We start from the raw sequence: 23898 nt of genomic DNA on the forward strand, positions 1-23898 counted from the left end.
TTGTTTGGTTTTTCCTTTTCTCCTTTTTAAAGCAACAGGTTGTTGTTTTTTTTTTCAAAAAAAATAAATAGATTTGATTTTGATAATCTCATTGAAGTTTGATTAATTTTTATTTAAAAAATATTTTTTCATCATAACTTATGTTGATTTAATTTTTAATTATTATTTAATTATATTATTTTGACGAACAAAGATTATGATGAAATAGTAAGCAGAATTAGAGTCAACCTTTTGTTAGGAATTTGGATAAATCCTTTCACAAAAAATATTATTATTCAATACATTGTTAAAGTATATATATATATATATATATATATATATATATATATATATTATTTAGTTCTACAGACCTTTTACAAAATATTCTATAGTTTCGCCATTTATGATGGTAATTACTCTTTCATTTTTAATAAAGGTTTCGAGTTTGACTTTATGACTCGAATATATCAGTAGTAAACAATACTTTTATAATATCAAATAATTTTAAAAATAAGATATTGAATTCACTAATTTTATAAAGGTAATTATAGATATGTTATACACTAATCATATATAGATATATACATGATATATATAGAGAGAGACATTATTTTTAGTTGAAGAGATTGATAACACGGTCATTTAAGTAACAAAAAAGTATTCACAAAATCACGAGTATCTTCCTGTAACAAGTAGTATTAAATTTTGACATGCAAAAATTATAAATAATTAACTTTAACATGTTACACTACATTAATAACATAAATTGTTTTTAAAAGTGTGCTTTTAAGTAATTAAGTTGTAAAATTATTTGTAATGTCCAAGACTATCCCTCAAAATATTTTATTTATTTGTCCAATACCACAAAGAGAGATTAAATTCATGGGAAAAAAATTAAACTTTTGAAGACAAGACAATATTTGATATTACCAATTTTTAAATCGAGGCAATTGAACATAAAACGCAAATTAGGCTTAGAAAGGTACTACAACAACAGAGTATTAATGTTTTTTTACAAGTGAGATATAATATTATAAGGTGTACGCAAATCTTATCTCCATTTAAAAGAGATAGATCCATCTACTTATAATAAAATATTTTTAAACAGTTTAAAAATGAAAATATAAAAATAAGAACGATAACAATAATAAAATAGCACTATATATATAAAAATAATTATGACAATAATATAATGTGTTAGTTAACCGAAGAATAAAAAAGTACATGAATAGAAGACTAAGAAACTATAAAGATAATGTTAATAGCGCGGATAAAAAAAATACGTCTAGTAGAAAATCATACTTAAACCTAAATCATACTTAAACCTAACAAAATTCTTAATCTAATTAAAGTAGGCAAATTAAAAAGGAGTAGAAGAAATGACAGATTGACAGTGACATAAAAACAATAATCAATGCTCAATTTGCTAATCAAATTCAGTGTTAATCAACTTTAAGTTTCTGTTCAAAGAAAAAAATTAAGTTTTTCTAGAAGTTTAGCGGCGAAATATTCTATTTGTCAAATATATGAGAATTGGACTGAAATAACTAATATTAATTTCAACTAATATTATCGATCATTATTCATTACTATTATTTGGTCAAATGCATGTGATGCATATGGAGAGAGAAATAATAATTGTGGTCCATGCAAATTAGGCGAATATTATTTTCAATCGAGTTTTATGTTTTAACTATTTTTTTTTTTCTTGTTTAAGCTATTTTTAAAAAAAAATTAAAAACACACTTTAACGATGAGTTATGGCTTGAAAAATGTTCATATTTTCATTCTGTGTATTTGATGTTCTAGTTAAATTAAATATATAAAATACATCATTTTTAATTATACACATTAACATTCACAAAATGAGACGACATATATTATAAGGTTAACCTAACACAACCTCATGAACTAAAGAAAACACATAAAGAGTTTTTAAGATTTGAACTTAACATGTTTGATTGACATACTATATTAAGAATTAAGATATTTAATAAAATATAAGTTAATTTAAATATCAAATTAAAATATTCTGACAAATTTAAATAATTATACCAAAAAAATAGTCATAGAAAACATAACTCGTAGACCATATTGTATATAAATTGTGTCGTCTTAAACGAGGAACAGCATGTGGTGTTGTCAAGGGGTAACAGAAGAGCAATAATTTGCGTTACATTAAACGTGAATTAGCATATGCATTTTCCCCCCTTTTATTGTTCTTTAGCGCTCTACGCTACAAAATTAACGAGGGACGGATTTAGGTTTAAATTATGATATACGTAAATTTATGGGAGTAGATTAATTTTATTAAAAAAAATTTAAAATTATTTGATTAATATGAGTCGAATAATATTCGAATTTCTAAATTTTACAAAAATAAAATAGTGCACTTGATTAATACTATTTCTCCCTCTCTTTTTGATAAAAAGTATATTTTTATATTTTAGAAATTTTAAATTCGTATCATTATAGAAATTTTGAATCTACCTCGATTTAATTGAATTTTTCTAAGATAGAGACTTTTGAATGAGCACATGATATGGCATATGAGATATATAGAGAGAGTCTACTAATGTTTGATCACTTTCAAGTAATGCAATTTATTCTGATTTTTCTTCTACGCATTTTCGTCTTATTAGCTCATCAAAGATAGGTAGCGTAGTCACATATAATTAAGAGAGGTCAATAAAATATTTTCATTAAAAAATTATATTATATATAATAAAAATTATGTCAAATATATATTATTTTTCATACATATATATAAATTTTAGATATTTTTTACGAAATTTTTGTCATCGTCATTGTCAACTACATATATATTTTTATTTCTTGCTAGCTGCTTTTTAATTGGTGAGAAAGTCGATATATCTAAATTTCACCCAAAAAAATAAAATATTTCAATAATTTTAATTACTTAGACTAGACGATGTATGATTTTAATTGAAAGAAATAACGTTTTAAATGAAACTGAGAATTCTTTTTCTTTTTCTAGGTGCTGGTTTTGGGGGTTTGGTGGGGGGTGGGGGTGGGGGGGTTGTTGATTAAATTTAAGTCTCACACTGATTACATGGTGGACCTGTTAATTAATGTTTTTTTAATGGGCCAATGTAATTCAGATATAAAAACTTCATTTAATCTTAAATCTATATATTTAAAATTCATATAAAAAATATTTTAAATAGAAAATTATCTGGATGATAAGAGTGCCGTACTTGGGGTAGAAGAAAATTATAAGTTACAATATTAATTGCTCAAATAATAACAAATATTTAAAAAAGAGGGTGGGGTGCTAACAACATACAATATTAAAAAGTATCTTTAAAATTATGAAAAAAATATATTCTTTTAACTATTCAATTAGTAAGATAAATAAATTTAAGGGAGGGGTGTAATTTCATTTTTATAACACAAAAGCAATTTATTTTTGACATGGACCCTGGACAAATAAAACAAATGTTGCATAGATCTTATTTACTTGAATTTAATATTATGTAGCTCAAAGTTATTTGGATCTTTCAGTATAATTTAAAGAATTATGTTTATTTATTTTGATTAGTGTTTTAAGAAATTCACAACCAATTGATTTTTCAGCTAGTAGAATATTTTCAACTGAATTTTTGAAATGAAAGTAACATGTAGTTCTGTTGTAACAATATATTAATTATTAATTTCCTGAAATTGCGTGTGAACTCATGTGCAATATATATATATATATATATCAATTTATTACACTAAAAGTCAAATAATTTAATTTTTATATAAAAATTCAAAGCCTTTTGAAATATATTTAAAAGATATAAAAAATTACAAAAAAAAAGACTTATTTGAATATCGAAATTCAAAAATAATAATATACTCATTGAAATTTCACAAATAAATTTTTCGTAGATAGAATATATGTAAATTTTACCACTATTTTGTAGACAGAAAAATTATTTTCGAAAGCCTCTTAACTCAAATACGTACAATAAATTTCTATATAAAGACAACGAATTCGATGATATCGAAATTCAAAAAGGTCAAATAAATTTAAATACGGAGTATATATATATATATATATATATATATATATATATATATATTTCAAGGAATTGCGTGTCACATGCTTAATGTTATTTAATTAAACAATGATAACACAAATCCAAAAAAAGTATCCAACATTGACGTGAGACAAACACTTACAATATGAAGTACAAATCACTATTCTAATCTTTGCCATTATTTGCTTGAAAGCAATTTATATATATCCTTTCATTTTCTCATTAAAAAACTAATAAAAAATAGTGTACCTCTCATTAGGTAGGTCTAAAACCACGTTACACGCAACATGATAATTAATCATAATGATCTAGAGTTAACTACTCTTAAAGAAAATCATCACAATCATGTCGTAGTTAAAAGCATTACTAGCTTACATTCTGATTCGAACGATATATTATTAAAGTAATATCTATCGTAAAGAATCAGAGATGAAGCAAGAATTAATTTTATGAGTTCTGAATTTTTATAATAATGATTTCAAGGGTTGATAACTAGATTATAACAAACCTGATATTTGCACATGTGATTGGATAAACTTCTTAATACAAATACTCTGTTTGAGCAAAAAATATTGAATTTGATAAAATAGACTTCTAGCTCTGCTCCTACAAAGAACGAATGAAAATAGATCTTGATATATAATATATAATACTGCATAATTTAGAACTATATAAGTTTTGATATGTAAATCAAGTAATCCAATAGAAGCCATCTTTAATTGCTAGATATATTCATAGTAATCCAATTGTTATATATATTGACTATTGTTATTACACAGTAACGAATTAAGAGTAATCTAATTAAAGTAATTAATACAAATTAAACATAAGATTCCCAATATAAAAATATTTATGAGATAAAATATGAAAAGTGAATGACATATGTTTTTATATGAGAAGATTTGATCAAGCTACGTAGATTAAGTATTAATATATATATCCACAAGGCCACAACTTTAGGATCAACACTGACATAGCAAACCAAACATTAATAGTGAAACAAACAAAAAAAATAATAATAATTGATCTACTGTTATAAATTTTTTTAACTATTTCACTTCAATATCACTATAGTGAAACGATACGCATTTTATTTCAATATCACAATAGTGAAACGATACGCATTTCTTCATTTTTAATAAGATATTTCAATTCAAGTTTTAAATATGAAAACATGTTTAATAGGAAGCGTTTTACTCATCAAAATAACACATTCTAGCATAAAACTAAATTAGACCCTAGAACATATACAAAACACCGAGTGAAAAATCAAAATGAAAAAGAATATTCTTTCTAATATTTACAAGTAATTTTCACATTGCAAGTTGTGTAATGAGTTTTAAGAGATTTTGAGGGGAGGAAATGGATTATATATAACTAGGTGTGGTTGGTGGCACACTTTACTACAGCAATATATATATACACGACAAAGCATGAGACAATTTATGACATAAAAATCATTAATAAATCCACTAACATATGGTGATGTTCACATGTTCTTTTTACAGGTTTTATTCCTTTCTAAGAAACTTTTTGTACATTAGCCCTAAGTTTACAAAAAGATAAGTTTAGCACACAGAGCAAATCTTTTGTTTTTATCCATCCAATTTACTAAAATAGATACTATATGATATATATAATGTATTGAACAATTTCATATTTATACAAGCCTAGTACATAATCACTACTAGGAAGAAATTAACAAATAATAAATAGGCACTATAAAGTAAGTTGATCCTAGAAGACTAACATCGTAGCTCACTTACATCAATCATTTCAGAACAAGAGACTTTTTCTAATTTCGTTGAATTGCTTTGCTGAAATCTAGACAATAACTAAATTTCAAAGTTTACTTTTGTATTGTTTTTATAACAAAATTAAATTGGTGTATGTGGTAGGAGCAAGGAGAAAAGGTTTATAAGATGAAGAATCGAATATTTTAAACAAGGTAAAAATTTAAATAATCAACCAACTGAGTTACTAAAATTTCTCATTTACTTTTGTATTCACTTGTACATATATACATAATAAATATTTCATGAAAAACGTAAGTCGTATCGTTATGTCGTAAATTATAGTTGACAACAATCATAAAAGGATTGTTGTGTGGTCCTCCTCACATTGTTGTGGCTTTCCTACGATGAAAACAGTCTGGCAAAATAATTGAGGATATTCATATTTTCATATATAGGGCTAAGAAAAATTGACATCATTTTTTCAAAGTTTGCCATTATATTTGTAGTATTCCATCTTTGTATCAACCAGCTTTCATAGCTCAGTTGGTTAGAGCACCCGTTTAGTAAGCGGGAGGTCTTGAGTTCGACTCTCAATGAAAGCATTTTTTACTACCCTTGTTCGAGGGAAATCAATTGACACACTATATGCTATACGTTGAATGACCTTTTAGTGAAAATTTTAGCCCTGTCACTGCCCAAAGGCTAATAAATTTTCAATGAAAATGCAGGGTAGACCAAATGTTTATGTAATTTTCTTATTGTACAATCTGATACATCCCAACTTTGTGCATAAAATACAGCCAATAATCAGGGCAGAAAAAATGGTCTAGTTTACCCCAATAGTTATCATATCAACTAAACAATGTTAAGCTATAACAGAAGTTAAAGTTTCATATGATTCTTTGCACAAAATCACAAAGAACTCTTCTATTACTGCACATCGAAGACAGGAATCACAAGCATTAAGGAAAAAGAAAGACACTCGATCACAAGATGTTGTCTGTTCTTTCGAACGGACAACAAAAGAACAATAAAAATAAGAACAGCATGAAAATAATCATGTTAAGAAATGCCGGTTCTTGTTCAAATTGACTTACCTAAGTCAAAGTAGTAACTGACTCATAACTCTTTCGAACAAAATTTCTAACTAATATGTACCATGTGACACTATTGGGAATGAAACCAACAGCTATACCTCTAGTAAACAGGGTATAAGCATCATCAAGCATGCGCATTTTACAATAGGAAGAAATCAAGGTGTTATAAGTGATAGTATCAGGACAAACTCCTTCAAGTTCTAATTTTTCAAAGAGGTTCTGAGCTTCTCGAATTCGACCATTGTTACAAAGGCCATTTATTAGACTGTTATATGTGACTATATCAGGTGTCAATCCACGTTGTATCAGGTCTCTCAGAAACTCAAGGGCATTTTGAACCTTACCTATTCTGCAAAAGCCGTTGATCAAGATGTTGCACGTTACATGATTAGGTTTTGATCCTTTTCTCATCATCTCTTCAAAAAGCCCTAATGCTCTCTCAACTGCTCCATCATTGCAAAGTGCTTTTATGAGGCCATTGTATGTGATCTCATCAAGGGGACATCCTCTGAATAACATATCATTTACAAGCTTAAGCGCCTCTTGGGTTTTACCTTTCCTCAAGAAAGCATGAATCAATGTGTTGTAGGTGACTGTATTAACAATAACTCCTTCCTGGAACATATCCCGGTATATCCCCAAAGCTTCATCCATCTTGTCAATCTTGCAAAAGCCTAAAATCAAAGCATTGAATGTAAAAATGTCTGGTTTACATCCGTTGTTTGACATATCACCAAAAATTTCTAATGCCTGTTGGATCATTCCTTGTTTACTCAGAGCTGATATAAGAGAGTTATAACCCATTATATTTAGGCTGAGACTTTTTGCTGACATCTCAGTAACAAGGTCATAAGCTTCCTGTAGGCGGCCAGCCTTTGAGAAGCCATCAATCAAGGTTGTGTACGTAATTGCATTGGGCTGGATACCTTGGGATGACATTTCGCTTACAGCTTCATGAGCCGAAGACAAAATTCCTTTCTTGCAAAGACCTCGAATTAGAATGTTGTATGTATAAACATCTGGTTGATAACCTTTAATCAACATGTTCTCATTCAGAATGGTTTTTGCTTCATCAACTCGGCCATTAGTCACATAACCATTGATCAACGTATTGAAGAGGACATTATTCTGTTCAGGTGCTTTGTTGAGAAGAACCTTTGCTTCATCAACTCGCCCTGTTCGACATAAAGCATGCATCAGAATGCCATAAGTTATAGCATCGGGGGTGAAACCTCGAAGAAGCATCCGATCAACCAGTTTTGCAGCCTCATGAATCCTATCAGCTCGGCAAAGCCCATGGATAATGTCATTGAAAGTATTGACGTCGGGCATGCAACCCATAAGAAACATCTCCTCCAAAAGTTTTAACGCATCATTTACTCGATTAGACTTTGAAAGAGCATGAATAAGAATCTGGTAAATCACTGAATTTGGTACACACCCATGTTTTGTCATGTCTCTGAGAAGTGAACAAGCAGAGTCTACCTCATTGACTATACATAATGCTTGTATCACCCGAGCAAAAGTGAATACAGAAGGAGAAATACCTTTCCCCAACATTTCATAAAATACATTTGGAGCAACTTTGGGACAATTTCCGGCTAACAGAATATCCAACGCTTGATTGTATGACTTGAAAGTGGGTTCACAAGAGAAAGTATTCCACATATCCAAAAGTATTCTAGTTGCTTGCCCTGGTAAACCAGCTCTTCCATAATGCCTCATTATCATAATAAAGAGGGACTCTTTGAAAACTGTCCCTTCATCTTTCATCCGTAATAACAATCTATCTATAATCTTAAATTCCTTGGCGGCCCCAAGTTTATCAATTAAAGTAAAGTAGACATCAAATGAGTGGCAATAGCTTGTTTGGCTACCGGCCCACTGGAATAGCTCCATCGATGTTGGTACATCCAAAGGGAGTGCCAATAATTTATTGAGCTGATACGGGGTAATTTTATTGAGTGATCTTTGGAGTTGTTTGAAGTCAAAAGGCTTAAGCAATCTTTCCCATTCATTCTCAGACTCCGACCCATCGCCTCTTGCTTTAGCATTATCACACTTGTCATCAGTCACACAAGTACAAAATGCAAATGTAGGGTTCCTATTCAGAGATCCTAGCTCTTCACGTATGTGAATCGAAAGTTTCGACCTTTTTAGCATACCTTCAAATGAGCAGTGCAGAAATTTCAGAACTCAGCCATTGCATGTGATACAAGAACTTCTTCAAGAATTGTCATGATAGCTTCTCCAATTTGGTTTATCAGTAACCAAATTTAAGCTCCATCATTGTAAGCAGAGACATTTCTTTTCCTGGAATATTCAACAATAAGATAATACACCAACTTCAGATTGATATAAAAACTCAAATGTGTTTAATAGAAAAAGCAGACACAGGAATTAGGGTCCCAGTGTTCCACAGCATTTTCCAGCCATAAAGACTTAAAACCAAACAATATACTTAAAATAGAAATTAGAAACAATCGCAGAATAATGATTTCTTAGTACCAAACAATTATTATGAACATCATTTACTTCACAATCGTCTGGATGAGTTTTTGTATAGTGAACACAATCAATCATAGCATCAATCTCAAGTAAAATTAAATTCAACTCACAAACACAATTCAATATCAAATCTTAATCCAATTCAATTCAACTTTAATCACGATTGTCCAAAAAAATGATTTGCTAAGAGAAAGACAAACCTAGTTAATTTCACCAAAAGATTATTCCTTTCCTTTTCCTAATGTTTTATATTGGATTAGCTTATTAATGATGGTGTAAAAAACAAATGCTGGGAAAATAAAGGTTCTTCTTACAAGACTGTTCGATAATCAAATTTTGATGTCCTATATATTGGGCTCTTAAGATAATAGATGATGTCTTCACTTCTAAGGGTTAAAACATTGTATTGGATATGGAAATTCTATTTATGATGATGCCTACATATGTAATTAATATTCAGCAATGACTCAGCAAAGAAAATAAAACAAAATGGCATTCAATCTCATCCTTTATCCTCTGTTTTAGTAAAATGTAGTACAATTTGAATTTTCTCTATTCTAAGAGTATGTTTCTCAACAATCGTTTCCTCTACTAACTTCAAGGAAGTTTCTGCATTAAGAAGGCCATCATCCATTTTCCTTTAGGATTCTTCTTCTCTTATCTGGTTTTCCAGAACGGAGATACACTGAGGCTTAGTTTAGGTGAGTTTAAATTATGGTATATTCCGTTGCCATTTTGTTTTGGCAGTCGAAATGTAAAATCAAGGGCCGAATTTAGTAGGTGTATGGGAATTATGTGGTATATTCTGTTGGCTTTTTCATTGTTTGATGCCTAAAATGGGAATCAAATGGTGTATTCCAGGTGAAACGATTAGGGATAAGAACAAATACGTGTAAGGCAATTGTTCAATTATTATTAGTGAGTAACTTTAATCGGTAACACCTATTTCATAGACACTGTCACATTGAATTGATTGAGCCTGCGAGGTAGCAGCGGAAGGTTTATTTTGAGGGAACATAATAGGTTGCAGTGAAGTTATAGTTTGACAGTCAGAGTCAAGCTGTTTAAAATGGACAACAGGAAGTTTTTGGAAAGAGCACGCGTTCGAGCAGAATATGCTGTGTTGCATCATGCTAGAAGAGCGGTCTTCTTTTCAGGCGGCATTTGTTGGTAAGCAATTCGACTTCTAAGATTTTTGGCTTCTTTTTTGGCAGCACTTGTTTGGGCATTTAAGAGTGCATTCATTTTGTGTTTGGTGTCAGACATCTGGTAGCAAATATATTCAGTAAAATTCTTTTATTCATGGTAAAATCTTAACGTCCAGTTAGGGTCCAGGCACAAATAGTTATTTCGATAAAATAAAGAACAGAACATTATATTATTATATTAATATAAGTAAATATGTAGAACACAGAAATGGAGGAACTTACATTTGCCAGTGAAGAGTGTATCCTTTGTTTCCTTAGCTGGAAAAATGTGAGCTCTAAAATCCTACAGATGCAATTAATGATTTTTTTCTCGACTGAAAAGAAGATAGTAATGTAAAGTATCATTTTTTATAACACTTTCGTGAGTTTAACACGTGAGAACAGTTGGTTGTTCTCCTTTTCTTTTCCTACCTGAACTATCACCATCCATGTATCATATTTAACAACTCTTCGCGAGTTTAACACGTAAATAGTTGGTTGCTCTCTTTTTCTTTTCCTACCTGAACTATCATCATCCATGTATCATTTTTAATACCTCTGTTGTGAGTTTAATATGTGAACGATTGGCTGTCCTCTTTTTCTTCTCCTACCTGAACTATCACCATCTATGTATTGTAAGAGAAATAGTAATGTTTTTTATGTTCTTTTGGATAACGCTGGACAGGTCAATTAATGTCGGAGACTCAGAGTCCTAGTAGACCAATAAGAGTAACAGCGAAGTAGAAAATAGAAAACAGAGAGAACCCGAGAGTAGTTTATTGAATGCAATTACAATGCAGAAAAACTAACTCAAAATGATATCGTCACCTAAAATAACAACAACCTACTAAGAGCAAAACTTCTTGAACTCCACAACGAACCTCTTTTCATTACTACACGTACCCTCTATGTAGTTTCAAGTTGAAGCTGTAAAACCCATTGCAGCTGTGACCTTAGGATGGTTTCAGTAACAAATTTTCCCCAACTCGAAATGACATTAGGTTTAAACGGAAGGTATTTTTTTTGAAATTGTTATTTTTTTCATCTATTTCCGTTAAACATAGAAGTAAAATTCATCAGAAGTAAGAATATCAGTCTTTTGGTTGATCTTTTAGTACCTGATCACGAAATAACTCAAAATTATAAGCAGAAGCAAGCTAAATCTTTCATTGAAAATCGAAGCATGAGACAGAAATATTTTCAAATTTAAACCCACCACACTCAAATGTGAAGTACACAATAATTTGAAAAGCCCCTTGCAGCTATAACCCACACTCAAATGTGAAGTATACAATAATTTGAAAAGCCCCTTGCAGCTATAACCCTAGGATGGTTACAATAATAAATTTTCCCCAATTCGAAATAACATTAGGTTTAAATCGAAGGTAACAATTTAAAGTAAAAAATACAACATTGAACAGACGGAAAGATGCATTAGAACAAGAAAACTCAACGGAGAAAACTCAACACAGCAAAGACAGAAGGCATACCTTTATGTTCGTTCGCAAAAGAGAACCTCGGAAAAGTTGATTTCAGAGAGCACATAGTTAATGTGTTGTTTTGCCATAGAATTGAAGGAGCATCCTCACCAATCGAAGTCAAAAACACGCGCAACTGAAGAAGGGAAGCAAAGGTGATACCTTTTTGGATAACCACAAGGGGAAATGACAGGTTTGCCCCTGGAATATCTGTAAAAACTCTCTTATTAAAAATGATATATATATATAAGAACTAGTTTTGGACTTATAATATCAAAATTTTAACGATTTCAAGTAATAAGAACTTAAATGTCGAACAGATCAAATTTTATATCTTAGATTAACCTTTTATTAATAGTGCACCCATCGTCCCGAAATCCTGGATATGCCTTTAGGTTGGGAGGTTTTTTCAAAAGATTTTCAGCTCAAGTACATCCAACTCAAGTAAAAGAAGAAGAAAACAATGAAAAGAACATAAAAGTTAATCAGAAAAATAACTTTATAATCAAAACACAAAACACAACATAACAAGTCCTAACCCATGCACAACAAGATAACACTACACCTCTGCTAACCCAATACAAACCTAAGTCTTCAAATTCAATAATAATGTTCTTCAATTAAAATCAATCCTAAATGATAACAAAAATGTGTTGAGTCTTTCAATTTTTAGGGGAAAAAGGAGAAATTCTTGATGAATGTATATATTTGGCTATTTGCAGAACTTTTCAGAAGAGGCCAACCCATAATCAAACATTAGCCTTTTAAAAAGGCTACTCCTCGTAAATTTGCGCCTTCGTGGATTACAAAGCCTTAAAGAGCAAGTTGGGCCTTCCCTAAGTCCATTTCAGGTTTCAACCAGAAATTTCTACTTTGGTTATTTCACATTTCAAAAGCAATTATGTATGACAAAACTAGTGGTGTATGTGGGTGTCAACTGGAGAGATGTTGGCTAATGGTGGTGTTGTGGAAAGTAGCTAGGGGTAATGGCGGTAGACGATAATGATTACTAATAATAGTGATGAATAATGATGGTAATTGACGATCTATATTGATATCACTTGTGACGATTATCGGTTGACTGTAATGGTGATTGATAGTGATGATTGTAAATGATGGCTAGCCTTTTTTTTGTTTTTTTGTTTTTTGTTGATTAAGTAATTAGTTCTATTGCAGGCATCAAGTAGATGCATAATAGTTACAAAAGCTTAGTAGCAAAAGGTAAGCTCTCCTTTACATTGTTAATTGCGAATCAGGGAGCGGACATGGTTCAGAAATGAATCAGGGCAATCTAGAGGGGATAAATAAAACCCAACTATACAAAAACATGAGGCAGTTAGCTTTTAAAGATTGGTAGGTAGCTTTTAAATGATGGCTAGTGATAATACAAGTTGATTTCGAGATAACTATTGTGAATAACATGTGATGGTAGTTAATAATGGTATACCAATTTGTTATACTTCTGATTCACATATAATTCTGCTCTTTCAAAATACTTGATTAATTGGGAAATGTTATATAATTTCTCACAAGTAATTGGAATCAATCATACCAGGCATCTTAATTCAGTGTTTATTTTGGGTAGTTTGGTATAGTTTTTCTTCCCCTATTTAACACATTATTTAGAACAAATTAGGAGTTTCTTTTGATATTCAAAATCTCATAATACTTATTTGTATGTTGTCATAAAAAAGAAATTAGCCTATCTAAAAGACTAATTATCATATACCATACCTAATGTAAGTTACTTGATGATAAAATTATGATATATTCCAACTAATTAGTGTTTTTTATAAACACAGATCTACTTGGGTTGTTTTATAGTTTGTCGAATTCACAACTGCATATCTCACATTGAAATTTGGAAGTTTGTATTCCAATTAAACATGTATTTACTATTGAAATTGATTTATAAATTAACTTAACAACAAAGTTACAACCCTTTAGATATGGCATCATTTCAGTTTTGAGGTTTCCGTTCAAAGACGGTCCACATGTACAGGTAAGGGTGTATGTAAACAACTAAACAACTTTGACTCTAACTAGTTTTGACTTAATTCCAACAACTATATCCACAACTAAACCACATTATTTGTTTGAACTTATTTCAACAACTAAACAACTTTTTAACTCTAACTAGTTTTGACATAATTCCAACAACTAAACCACATTATTTTAAATAATGAGTCAAACTAGCTAGGGGATATTAAAACTTTATTTGAACTTATTTCTAACAAACACATTATTCCTAAATTTAAAGCTAAGTGTTAACACTAGATGGACACAAATTGATCGGGTAAGAAAATCATTTTGTCATCAATAGGATCAACTAGTGTCGATACTTATGCTTAACAAACACATTATTCCTAAATTAAAGCTTAAGATCAACACTAAATGTACACAAATCGATCTTACAAGAAAATCAATTTGTCATCAATAAGATCAACTAGTGTTAATACTTATGCTTAACAAACATATTATTCCTAAATAAAACTTAGTATCAACACTAGATGGACACGAGTCGATCTTGCAAGAAAATCAATTTTGTCATCAATAGGATCAACTACTGTTGGTACTTATGCTTAACAGATACATTATTCCTAAATTAAAGCTTAGTATCAACACTAGATGGACATAAATCGATCTTGCAAGAAAATTAATTTTGTATCAACAAGTGTTGATACTTATGCTTAATAAATATAGTATTTCTAAATTTAAAAGCTAAGTGTCAACACTAGATGGACACAAATCGATCTTGCAAAAAAATCAATTTTGTCATCAATAAGATCAACTATATTGGTATTTATGTTAAACAAACACATTATCACCTAATTTAAACTAAGTGTCAACACTCGATGGACACGAACAAATTATCACAAAATTAAAACTAAGTATCAATACTAGATGGACACAAACACATTATGAAAAACAATTGTACTTGAACTTAAGAAATTTAGATACACCAAACCTTATCTCCTATTTTGATGAAAGAAGCAGTATACTCCTGTATCAACTTTTTTAGATGTTGAGCTTCCTCAGTTGCCTAACACGAAAAGAAACAATCTATAATTTCTTTAGTGATCATTATAGAGAGATTTCGGTCATCATTAACCGTTGACCATTAGTAAACAAGTTTGTATTATTTTTTCTTTTTCTTGATAATTCAAAATCGATTTCTCCTAGTCATCCACTAAATTCCCTAGCCATTCTCACAGAACTCTAGCGATATTCCTGAACTTTTTCAAATTTTGATTTTGGTTGGAAGTTGGAACTTTGATTTCCCGATCCGTGAACTTTGGAAGTTAAAATTTAAGAGAAAATTTACTCACACCAACCTTCCTATTGCCAAATCAAAGCTTAACAATTAGCTCATACAAATATCTAAGTACCTAAATAAAATTAGAATCAAAACAATAGAGTTACAAGTCATTGTAGTCATCATAATTCACTAACATATTTGTATTTTTATGAATATTGTCGCACCCCATTTTTTGCAAAATGGATTTTGGTGCACGACATAACAACTCTTTTTTGGGTTTGTTTGAAAGAAGAGTCGCCACCTAACGAATTAAGGCGCGTTAGGGCACCTTTCTAACCTAACTAAATCTAACTAAAGGTCAATGAACCAGAGATCGGGTAAGGGTTCTAATTGTGATGCTGCCGAATCAATTACATAGAATGAGATATACTAGAATCGTTAAACAATCAAGAGAAACGGATTAATTAAGTACTAACCAGAGGAGATGATAGTTGCAATCAATTTAGCCAACATAGAGAATTCAAACTAACAAATTTAAACCTATAAAGACATATTAAATCACATTCACAGAGAACAGAGATAACACTTGTATGCAACACATTACAATCACATTAGACATATTAACAAGGACACTTAAAAAAAATTCTAACAGTAGCATTTTTAGCAAGCTGAAATTTGAAGTGACACGCACGCTAAGCAGAAGGCAAACAACAATCACATGCATTTAACTCAAGTAAGCAACTATACTAAAAATCAGTTCAAATCTAAGAGTTTGTTCTAAAGAAAACAAGAAACTGAATAGCTAGCCGATATATATTAAGAAGACATGCTTGGATTGCATTGAATAAGATCCATTTTACCTCGAGCTTTACGATTTCCGAAAAGTCTGTTGGTATCCAAGGTTGCTGTTGTAATTGACCAGAGTGTGCTGCTTCGCTGGTTGGAGCAGCGTTTGGTGTCGCTGTTGTTGTTTCGCCGAAGCAGAAGGAGGAGAGTAAAGGAGGGGAGAGGGAGGCGCTTCCTATTCCTCGCTGGCTGCTTCTCTCGCGGTTGCTGCTTGTTGTTGTTTCCCGCCGGAGAAGAGGAAAGGAGCAGGCGAGGGGAGAGAAAGAGGAGAAGCCGGCTGCGCCGCGTTCGTTGGTCGGATAAGGGAGCAGCGAAAGAGGAGAGCAGAGGGGAACGGAGGAGGCGGCGGCTGGGCGCCGGTCGTGGATGGGTGGCGGTGAGCGCCGATCGGAGATAGGTGGGCCTGAGAGAGGAGTGAGAGAGAAGTGGATATTATTTAAATAAATAATAATTTAAACGTAACAGCTCAATATTTATTAATTTATTTTAAATTTTGAACAAGAGGTTGATTTTTATTAATAAAAATTATATATATATAAAAAAAAATTAACTTTTTTTTTTACTATTATAGAAGAGTGAGTTGATTTTGTTGTATCAACATGTGTGCTTGGTATTATTTTTTTTTTTTGTGATATTTTGTCATTTCATCATTGGTTATTAGTATTTTTTGCTCTTGGTATTTTTTTATTTTTATTTTTAGGTGATATTTTGTCATTTCATGATTAGTATTTAAGTATTACCTTTTGTTTATTCCACATGCATTATATTAGGATATCTACAAAATTATTTACGCACAATACATTATACATGGTTCTATTCTTTCGTATTATTTGTTATAATTTTTTTAAATTTTTTAAAAGTACATAAATAAAGATAATACTTTGCTAATTTATTTTTAACTTTTTTAATATTTTCTTCTTTTATTTTTACTTGTCATATTTGAATTTGACACATTTATTAAAAAAGAATAATTGACATGACTATTTAAGTACCACACTATTTCTAATAATTGGTATTTATTATTAAGTCTTCAAAATTTGAGGAATGAGTAATTAATATTAAGTATGAAACATGAAAAAAAAACTATCTTTTCTTCATATTAATTATTGAAATTTAAACCCTCCAGGAAAGATCGAGCACTCATCAAGTCGTTGGCTTGAATTCAAAATTATAAAACTATAACAAATCCTATTGTAATCAATTGAATTATAATTTAATGAATATTATTTAAATTAATTAAATTATAACTCAATAAATTTTATTTAAATTAATCTAACTATAATTATTTTTATTACTAAATCATTTTCCATAAGGCCCGTGCTTGCGTGGGCTTGCCATCCTCTAGTAACTACATATGAACACAAGTTTAATTTTATAGATTTAAATTATATACTTTTTAATTATATAAATTTAGTTATTGATCAACAAAAGTTTCATGTCACATTTAATATATAAATCTCCTTGAATTAATTATCGATATTTCTTTAATTGATAATGTATTTCATATCTAAACTATTAATATATAAGACTTGATTTATCAAACTACTTGACGAGTATATAATCAACCTATTTCATACTCCGACATATTATCACTTACATATCATTGCCTACGATATGATCACTACACTTACATCTATTCAAGATTGAACGTAATAATCTTGATAAAACTTGCTTTGTGTTGTACTTGACGACTATTATCTATGATCTATCGAACACGATAGTATTCTTCAATTATCCTTAAGGATTTTAACTAGCACCTATATTCAAACAACAGTGTCTCTATAATTTTCAAATCCCGAATTTCCTCATTAAATAAGTTAAAAGAATCATTATTTGTGCACAAAAAGCAAATGCTCTAAGAAAATTCGACCTTATCTTTATGGCTTCTAGGCTCTGGCTAAGCTAGCTTGTTACAACTATTCCTCAATTTCCAACTTATTATTGCCCTTATGGCCCATTTCAAAGTTAAATAAAATAAATTGTGATGAATATTGAAAATTACACCAACTATTTAGCATATACACTACTTTAAAAAGTTAAATGATTTGTTCTTCTTATTTTCTAATTAATTAGGTTCTTTACACACAGAGTTAGGTGAAAACACACAAATAAGATACCCTTTGTTCCTATTTGGTGCAAGATTATAAGTATTTTTGAGTCATTTTCTACTTTATTTGCTTTGACTAAACAAATATTTTTAAATTTAAAAATTCAAAAATCTTTATGACTTTGTGTCGAATATAATTTTTATTTTTAAAATTTTCATTTAATAGAATTTCAAATCTCGATGTTTCATCTTTTAAGTGACACTTAAGTCTCGTTAGAAAGTAATTGGCTAGCTATCAGCATATTTAAATTGTGTATTGAATTTGTGAGAAATTTATAGAAGCACGATCTCCACCTTCCCATTCCCCCTCCCCCTCTTCATTAATTTTCTTTGGATCCTTACCCTTTTTTTATTCCTTTTCTTTAAAAAAATTAAAGTAGTTATCGGACTTTCAGTTGAGAGGAAGACTTCAATTAAATATGCGTGATAGTGTGAGATATTTCAAGATTAAATTTAAATAATTTTTTATCTTGATTGGTTGAGACCTCACAGCAATAAATTTTATAACTTCAACTAAATAAAATTAATTTTTAACTTTAATTTAATTATGAAATATCTCACCTTGTATCGTTAAATTTGAGATTATTTTATCTCATCTTTCAACTAAAATATTAAGCCAAAGCTATAATCACAAAAGTTATGCTTTCAAAATAATTTAATCCGCAAATCAAACAACACGTAACTTTTTTACTTAAAAGTAAAAATGATAATATTTATCACACACCATGGACGAAGGGAGAGAACTTTAGAGGACAAATTAAGTTTGTTTTATAAAACTTTATATTATACAAAAATAATTGAGGAGCATTATCCTAAATGGATGAGAACCATAAGTTTGTAGTGGGCATTACTGTTGTAGATGTCAATCGAAACCTAATTCCCACGTGATTATGGAGAATTTTCTTAATCAACTTATAAATAATTAAAGATTATCATCACAAAATATTCTAATGGGAATTAAGGGATCGAATCTAAAAGTGCTAAGCTTTATTGCGGATCTTTTAACATGTGATTTAATTAATTATATGGTAATCATTCCTTTCAAAATAAAATAATACATGCATAGATAAAGGAAGAAATTAAAGAGTTCATGGAATAAAAATAATTAATTATGCACTAAAATATGAGTTAATGTAAATATCTCAACCTTATTTTATTAGGAAAGAGACTTGCATCAAATAATTAGGACAGATAGTATTGGAGTTCCAATTTTAAAATTTATAAAGTTAAAAGATCAAAACCTATTAGTATTACTGGTTGTAAATGAATAACTTACGTAAATATGAAAAAATTATGTGGTTAAGTAAACTTATATTACTTAATTATTTATCTTAGTTATAGTTTATTATAATTATCATTCACGACTAACATTATTCATTAATTATGTGGGCTGACTTCAAATTTGTATAATTAGTCACATTTGTATATGCATAATTCGTCGGAATGTACAAGTACATATATATAATATATAATTATCTAACTGATATACATATATAATTCATCTCTCTCCTACTCTCGTCCTCTCTCGCTTGCCTCTATCCTCCATTCCTAATCTCGCTCGCATCTCTTCTCCCTCTCTCAATATCTCTTGTCATATATACAAATGTATAATATAATTTACAATCCTCAAACCGGTATCATATATAATTCACCTGTCTCCCATTCTCTTCCTCTGGGTGTCCATGTCACAAAACCTTTCTCTAGCCAAGAATTCCATTATTGATCGAATCGGGACGGATCTAATTCATTGGCAAATGAAAAATCTATCATTTTAACACTAAAAAAAACCTAGAAAAGAGGAAGAGTCACTAAGACAAGAGAGCAATAGGTAAGCAAGCAAGAAGGATAGGTGCGAAAAAAAGGGCGAGGCAAGTGGCCCAAGGGCCCCTTTCCTTACAGTCAAGTGGCTCTCAATCTCTAGGAAGATTGTGTCCAGGATCTGGTAATCTAAGACTTGCTTCTTTTCTCGCCTCTCTCCTCCCTCTTTCAATCTCGTTTGCCATATATACAAATACATATGTATAATATATAATTATCTAACCGATATACATATACAATTCGCCTCTCTCCCACTATTTTCCATCTCTCGCTTGCCTCTCTCATCTCTCTCCAAGTCTCTCTCACCTCTCTCCTCCCTATAAAATTAACTACAAATTATTATTATCAAACTATAGCTATAGAGAGTAATTAGACTATTTTTGAGTGGCTTTATGTGAAAATTCTTCGACAAGTATTTGATATTTCTTAAACATAAATATAAAATTTAAACCAATATTATTGAGCTTGATCAAATTCATAACATACATATTTGCTCCGCCCCAATATAGAACAAGAGAGGATTGGGTAAAATTTACAATTTTGGAATCAAGTCTAGTCATATATGTACGTGAAGCATATATATAGAATATATTCAATATTCTCAACTTAAATTATTTTGACGTCTAGATTTTGAATATATCACGTATCATAACTAATAAGTGGCATGATAATATATGTAAAAGTACGATCAAACTATAATAGTAAACGCGACACAGACTACAATCGGGAATGATAGAGGAATAGAAAAGGTTCATCAAAATCAAACTTGAATTTTGAAGTCTCAAATTATTTTGAATACGATTCTTTAAAATATATATTTACAATAAAATAAAATAGTATCATAAATATAGTATTACTTTATATATATATATTTTTATTTTTTTTTGTTTTTATAATATATAAATTTTAATTCAAAGAATAAAAGTAGTAACAACAATCACGTTAAAGTTAAATGTATTGATTCTCTTCTTAGACTTTCTCATTATTCTTTTAGGATTTTTTTTTTAATTAAAGGAAGTGACCATAGTCACCATTTTTGTTAAAATAAATGGACAAACTTGTTCAAAAGACATTTAGGATATATTCGAATAAAAATAAAAACTTTATTACTCCAAATGAACATTTAATTGTATATATATAGTGTAATATTCGCAATATTAATGTAGCAAAATTCTAAGGCATTTTCCTTTTTTGGGTACTTTTTGAGTTTTGGGACAACTTTCGGCAATGAAAACTTTTAAGTACCAATATGGATCGCTTCTTTGTCGTTAAGAATATTAGGTCTGAGTCCTTATGTATTGTTGAAAGTGCTCGAATCATGCGACGCAGATTTTTAAAGTTAGTCTGACACTAATACAAAATTATATCATGCTCTGACGTAAATATTAGATATCATATATGAAATAACTAAAACAAAACAGCTTTCGTTGGACTAGTTTGTCGATTTTGTTGTAAAATTAATTCCCTATTATTCCCTTTCGAAATATTTCACCTGTAAAAGATGATGAAGAGGACCATATTCCACTCAACTTGAGATTTAAAGTGTAGTATTCCCACATACAATGAAAGAAAATGATATGTCAACATCCAAGCTAGAAAGATAGAAGACAAACAAAAAAAAATCTCTTTTGAGTTCTGTTTTCTCTAAAAAAAAAACTGATTATGATTATGAATTTATAAATTTTTCGAGAAAAATCGTATCTACATTTGAATATTTTCTATCTATTGCACGTGAATATAGAGTTCTTTTACTTAATTATGATAAATTCTACTGCTATGACATAAACATCAATAATTAATTGTTGTTCAAATAAGTCAAAACACCCCCAACTTGTTGATGTAACACGTCTTTTTCATGGCTATCAATTTCTAATAAAATCAAGGAATTTGTCATCAATCACCAATCACATGTCTCTTAATATAAAGTAGTTGTTCTTTTTAGTACTTTTAAAATCTTTCTCCACATCTTTGATAATATTCTCGAGTTTATTCCTAAAGTATTCAAATCCAGAAAAGCTTCACAAATATTATACCAAAATCTAGCACTTATTAATTTTCTTTATTTATATATTATTGATTTATATATATGTAAACAATTTACACTTCAACTAGTTAGTTACACTTCAATTAGTTAGTTACATAACAACTTACATTTCCATTAGTTAGTTGTAGATAGTTAGTTAATTGAGTTAGTAATGTGTATATATGTAGATATGCAGACTCATCTGTAGACTCACTTTACATTCATGGTTTTACACCATTCTCTATCAATATACATGTAAGAAGAAGTGCGATCCTCTTCTTCTTCACCTCTTCTTCTGGTTCTTCTTCTGTTTCTTCTTCAAGCTCCATCAATGGAGATATAGACACACAGTTCATGGTTCTTTTATTCAACATGGTATCAAAGTGGGTGTAGATCACTGTTCTTCTTGTCAATTAAAGTTTCAAATCATATCTGAAGAAAATCGAGTTCATCTTACTATCGATTTCTGCGCTTATCTCTGAAGGTCTTGTTCTGTTTTTTGTCTTCTGTAATTGTTTCCTGTGAATCGATTTCATCATGGTTGAGATTACTTCTGGCCAAGTTTCCACATCAGGAACAGGAGGGAACACAATCGATATTAGTAACCCTCTCTACATACATCCATCTGACAATCCAAGTCTGATCTTAGTTCCAGCAGCTTTTGAAGGAATTGGTTATCGATCATGGTGACGAGGTATAATGAGATCATTGTCTGTGAAGAATAAATTAGGATTCATTACTGGAGAATTCAAACGCCCTTCTTCAACATCTCCACAATATTGCCAATGGGAGAGATGTGATAACATGGTAATATCTTGGATCCTTAATTCTCTTAGCAAAGATATTGCAGACAGTGTTGAATATGTTTCTGATGTAGTAGAGTTATAGAAAGAGTTAGAAGATCGATATGATCAAACAAATGGTGCCAAATTGTTTCAAATCCAAAGGGATATCAATGATCTAAGTCAAGGAGTTCTTGATATCACTGTGTACTACACTAGGATGAAGAAACTCTGGGAAGAGCTAAGTAATCTGAGCATCAAGAACCAATGCAGTTGTGCTTGTAGCTGTGGAGGTAAAGAGATCATGCATAAGGCTGAACAAGATCAAAGGTTGATTCAATTTTTAATGGGGCTTAATGAGGTCTATATTGTTATTAGAGGTAGTATTCTGATGATGAATCCACTACCATCCATGGCTCAAGCCTTTGCATTACTTGTACAAGAAGAGAAACAAAGGGAGTTTAAACCACAAGGTCAGATGTTTGCTGAAGGAAGTTCAATGAATTCATCCGTACGTGTTGGTTCATCTAATTCATCATGTGGAAGATCAAATTCTACTAATGCTGGTTCATCAACAGGAGGAAGAGTTTTTAGAACAAACTATGCACCAAACAATTATCCTGCAAACAATAGGCCAAGGCCTTTCTGTGAACACTGCAAAAGATCAGGGCATATCATTGATAAATGTTACAAATTACATGGTTATCCTAATCAAAATAACTCTTCTAATGGACAAGGTGTTAATCAGCAAAGATACAATAATGTTCAGAATCAAAGGGTATATACTAGAGGTAAAGGAGTAGCAGCTAATGTTTTTGCAGATTCTTCAATGGGAAAAACTGATGCTCATACAGCATGTAGTGCTAATCTCACCAATGAACAATGTGGACAACTTATTAACTTGTTACAACACCTTCAATTAGAGCAACCTGAAAATGTTGATTCTGAGGAACAAGCAACTTGTGGAGCTGCAAACTTTGCAGGTATGATAGCTTGCAACTCATCCATTGATTTTGATAAACTGTCGTGTGG

At 30.3% G+C, this 23898-nt stretch overlaps 1 protein-coding gene and 1 non-coding gene across 6 annotated transcripts; one reads left to right on the forward strand and one right to left on the reverse strand.

Moving 5' to 3' along the window:
• The first annotated feature begins 6289 nt into the window (after positions 1-6289).
• On the forward strand, positions 6290-6363 carry TRNAT-AGU (transfer RNA threonine (anticodon AGU)). Its single transcript has one exon. It is a non-coding gene; the product is annotated as a tRNA-Thr (tRNA).
• Positions 6364-6798: 435 nt separating this feature from the next.
• LOC101248321 (MITOCHONDRIAL TRANSLATION FACTOR1-like) lies at positions 6799-16643 on the reverse strand. Of its 5 annotated transcripts, XM_069288562.1 has the most exons (5): positions 16151-16585; positions 15000-15074; positions 12044-12241; positions 10797-10857; positions 6799-9171 (listed from the first exon to the last, which is right to left on the reverse strand). In XM_069288562.1, exon 5 carries the CDS (start codon positions 9019-9021, stop codon positions 6859-6861), a length of 2163 nt encoding a protein of 720 aa, XP_069144663.1. In that variant the 5' UTR covers positions 9022-9171; positions 10797-10857; positions 12044-12241; positions 15000-15074; positions 16151-16585; the 3' UTR covers positions 6799-6858. The 5 variants fall into 5 exon arrangements, with proteins under 5 accessions (XP_069144663.1, XP_019070869.1, XP_019070870.1 ...); XM_019215324.3 differs by lacking the exon at positions 15000-15074 and having other exon boundaries at positions 16151-16590; XM_019215325.3 differs by lacking the exons at positions 10797-10857; positions 15000-15074 and having other exon boundaries at positions 16151-16643.
• Between the last annotated feature and the right edge of the window lie 7255 nt (positions 16644-23898).

The sequence above is a fragment of the Solanum lycopersicum genome, chromosome 8 (assembly GCF_036512215.1).
Source record: "Solanum lycopersicum chromosome 8, SLM_r2.1".
In the NCBI taxonomy this organism is placed as follows: domain Eukaryota; kingdom Viridiplantae; phylum Streptophyta; class Magnoliopsida; order Solanales; family Solanaceae; genus Solanum; species Solanum lycopersicum.

Bases quoted from the DNA above. Each gene is read 5' to 3' on its own strand.
- LOC101248321 (XM_019215325.3), bottom strand. From the start codon at position 9,021: ATGCTAAAAAGGTCGAAACTTTCGATTCACATACGTGAAGAGCTAGGA.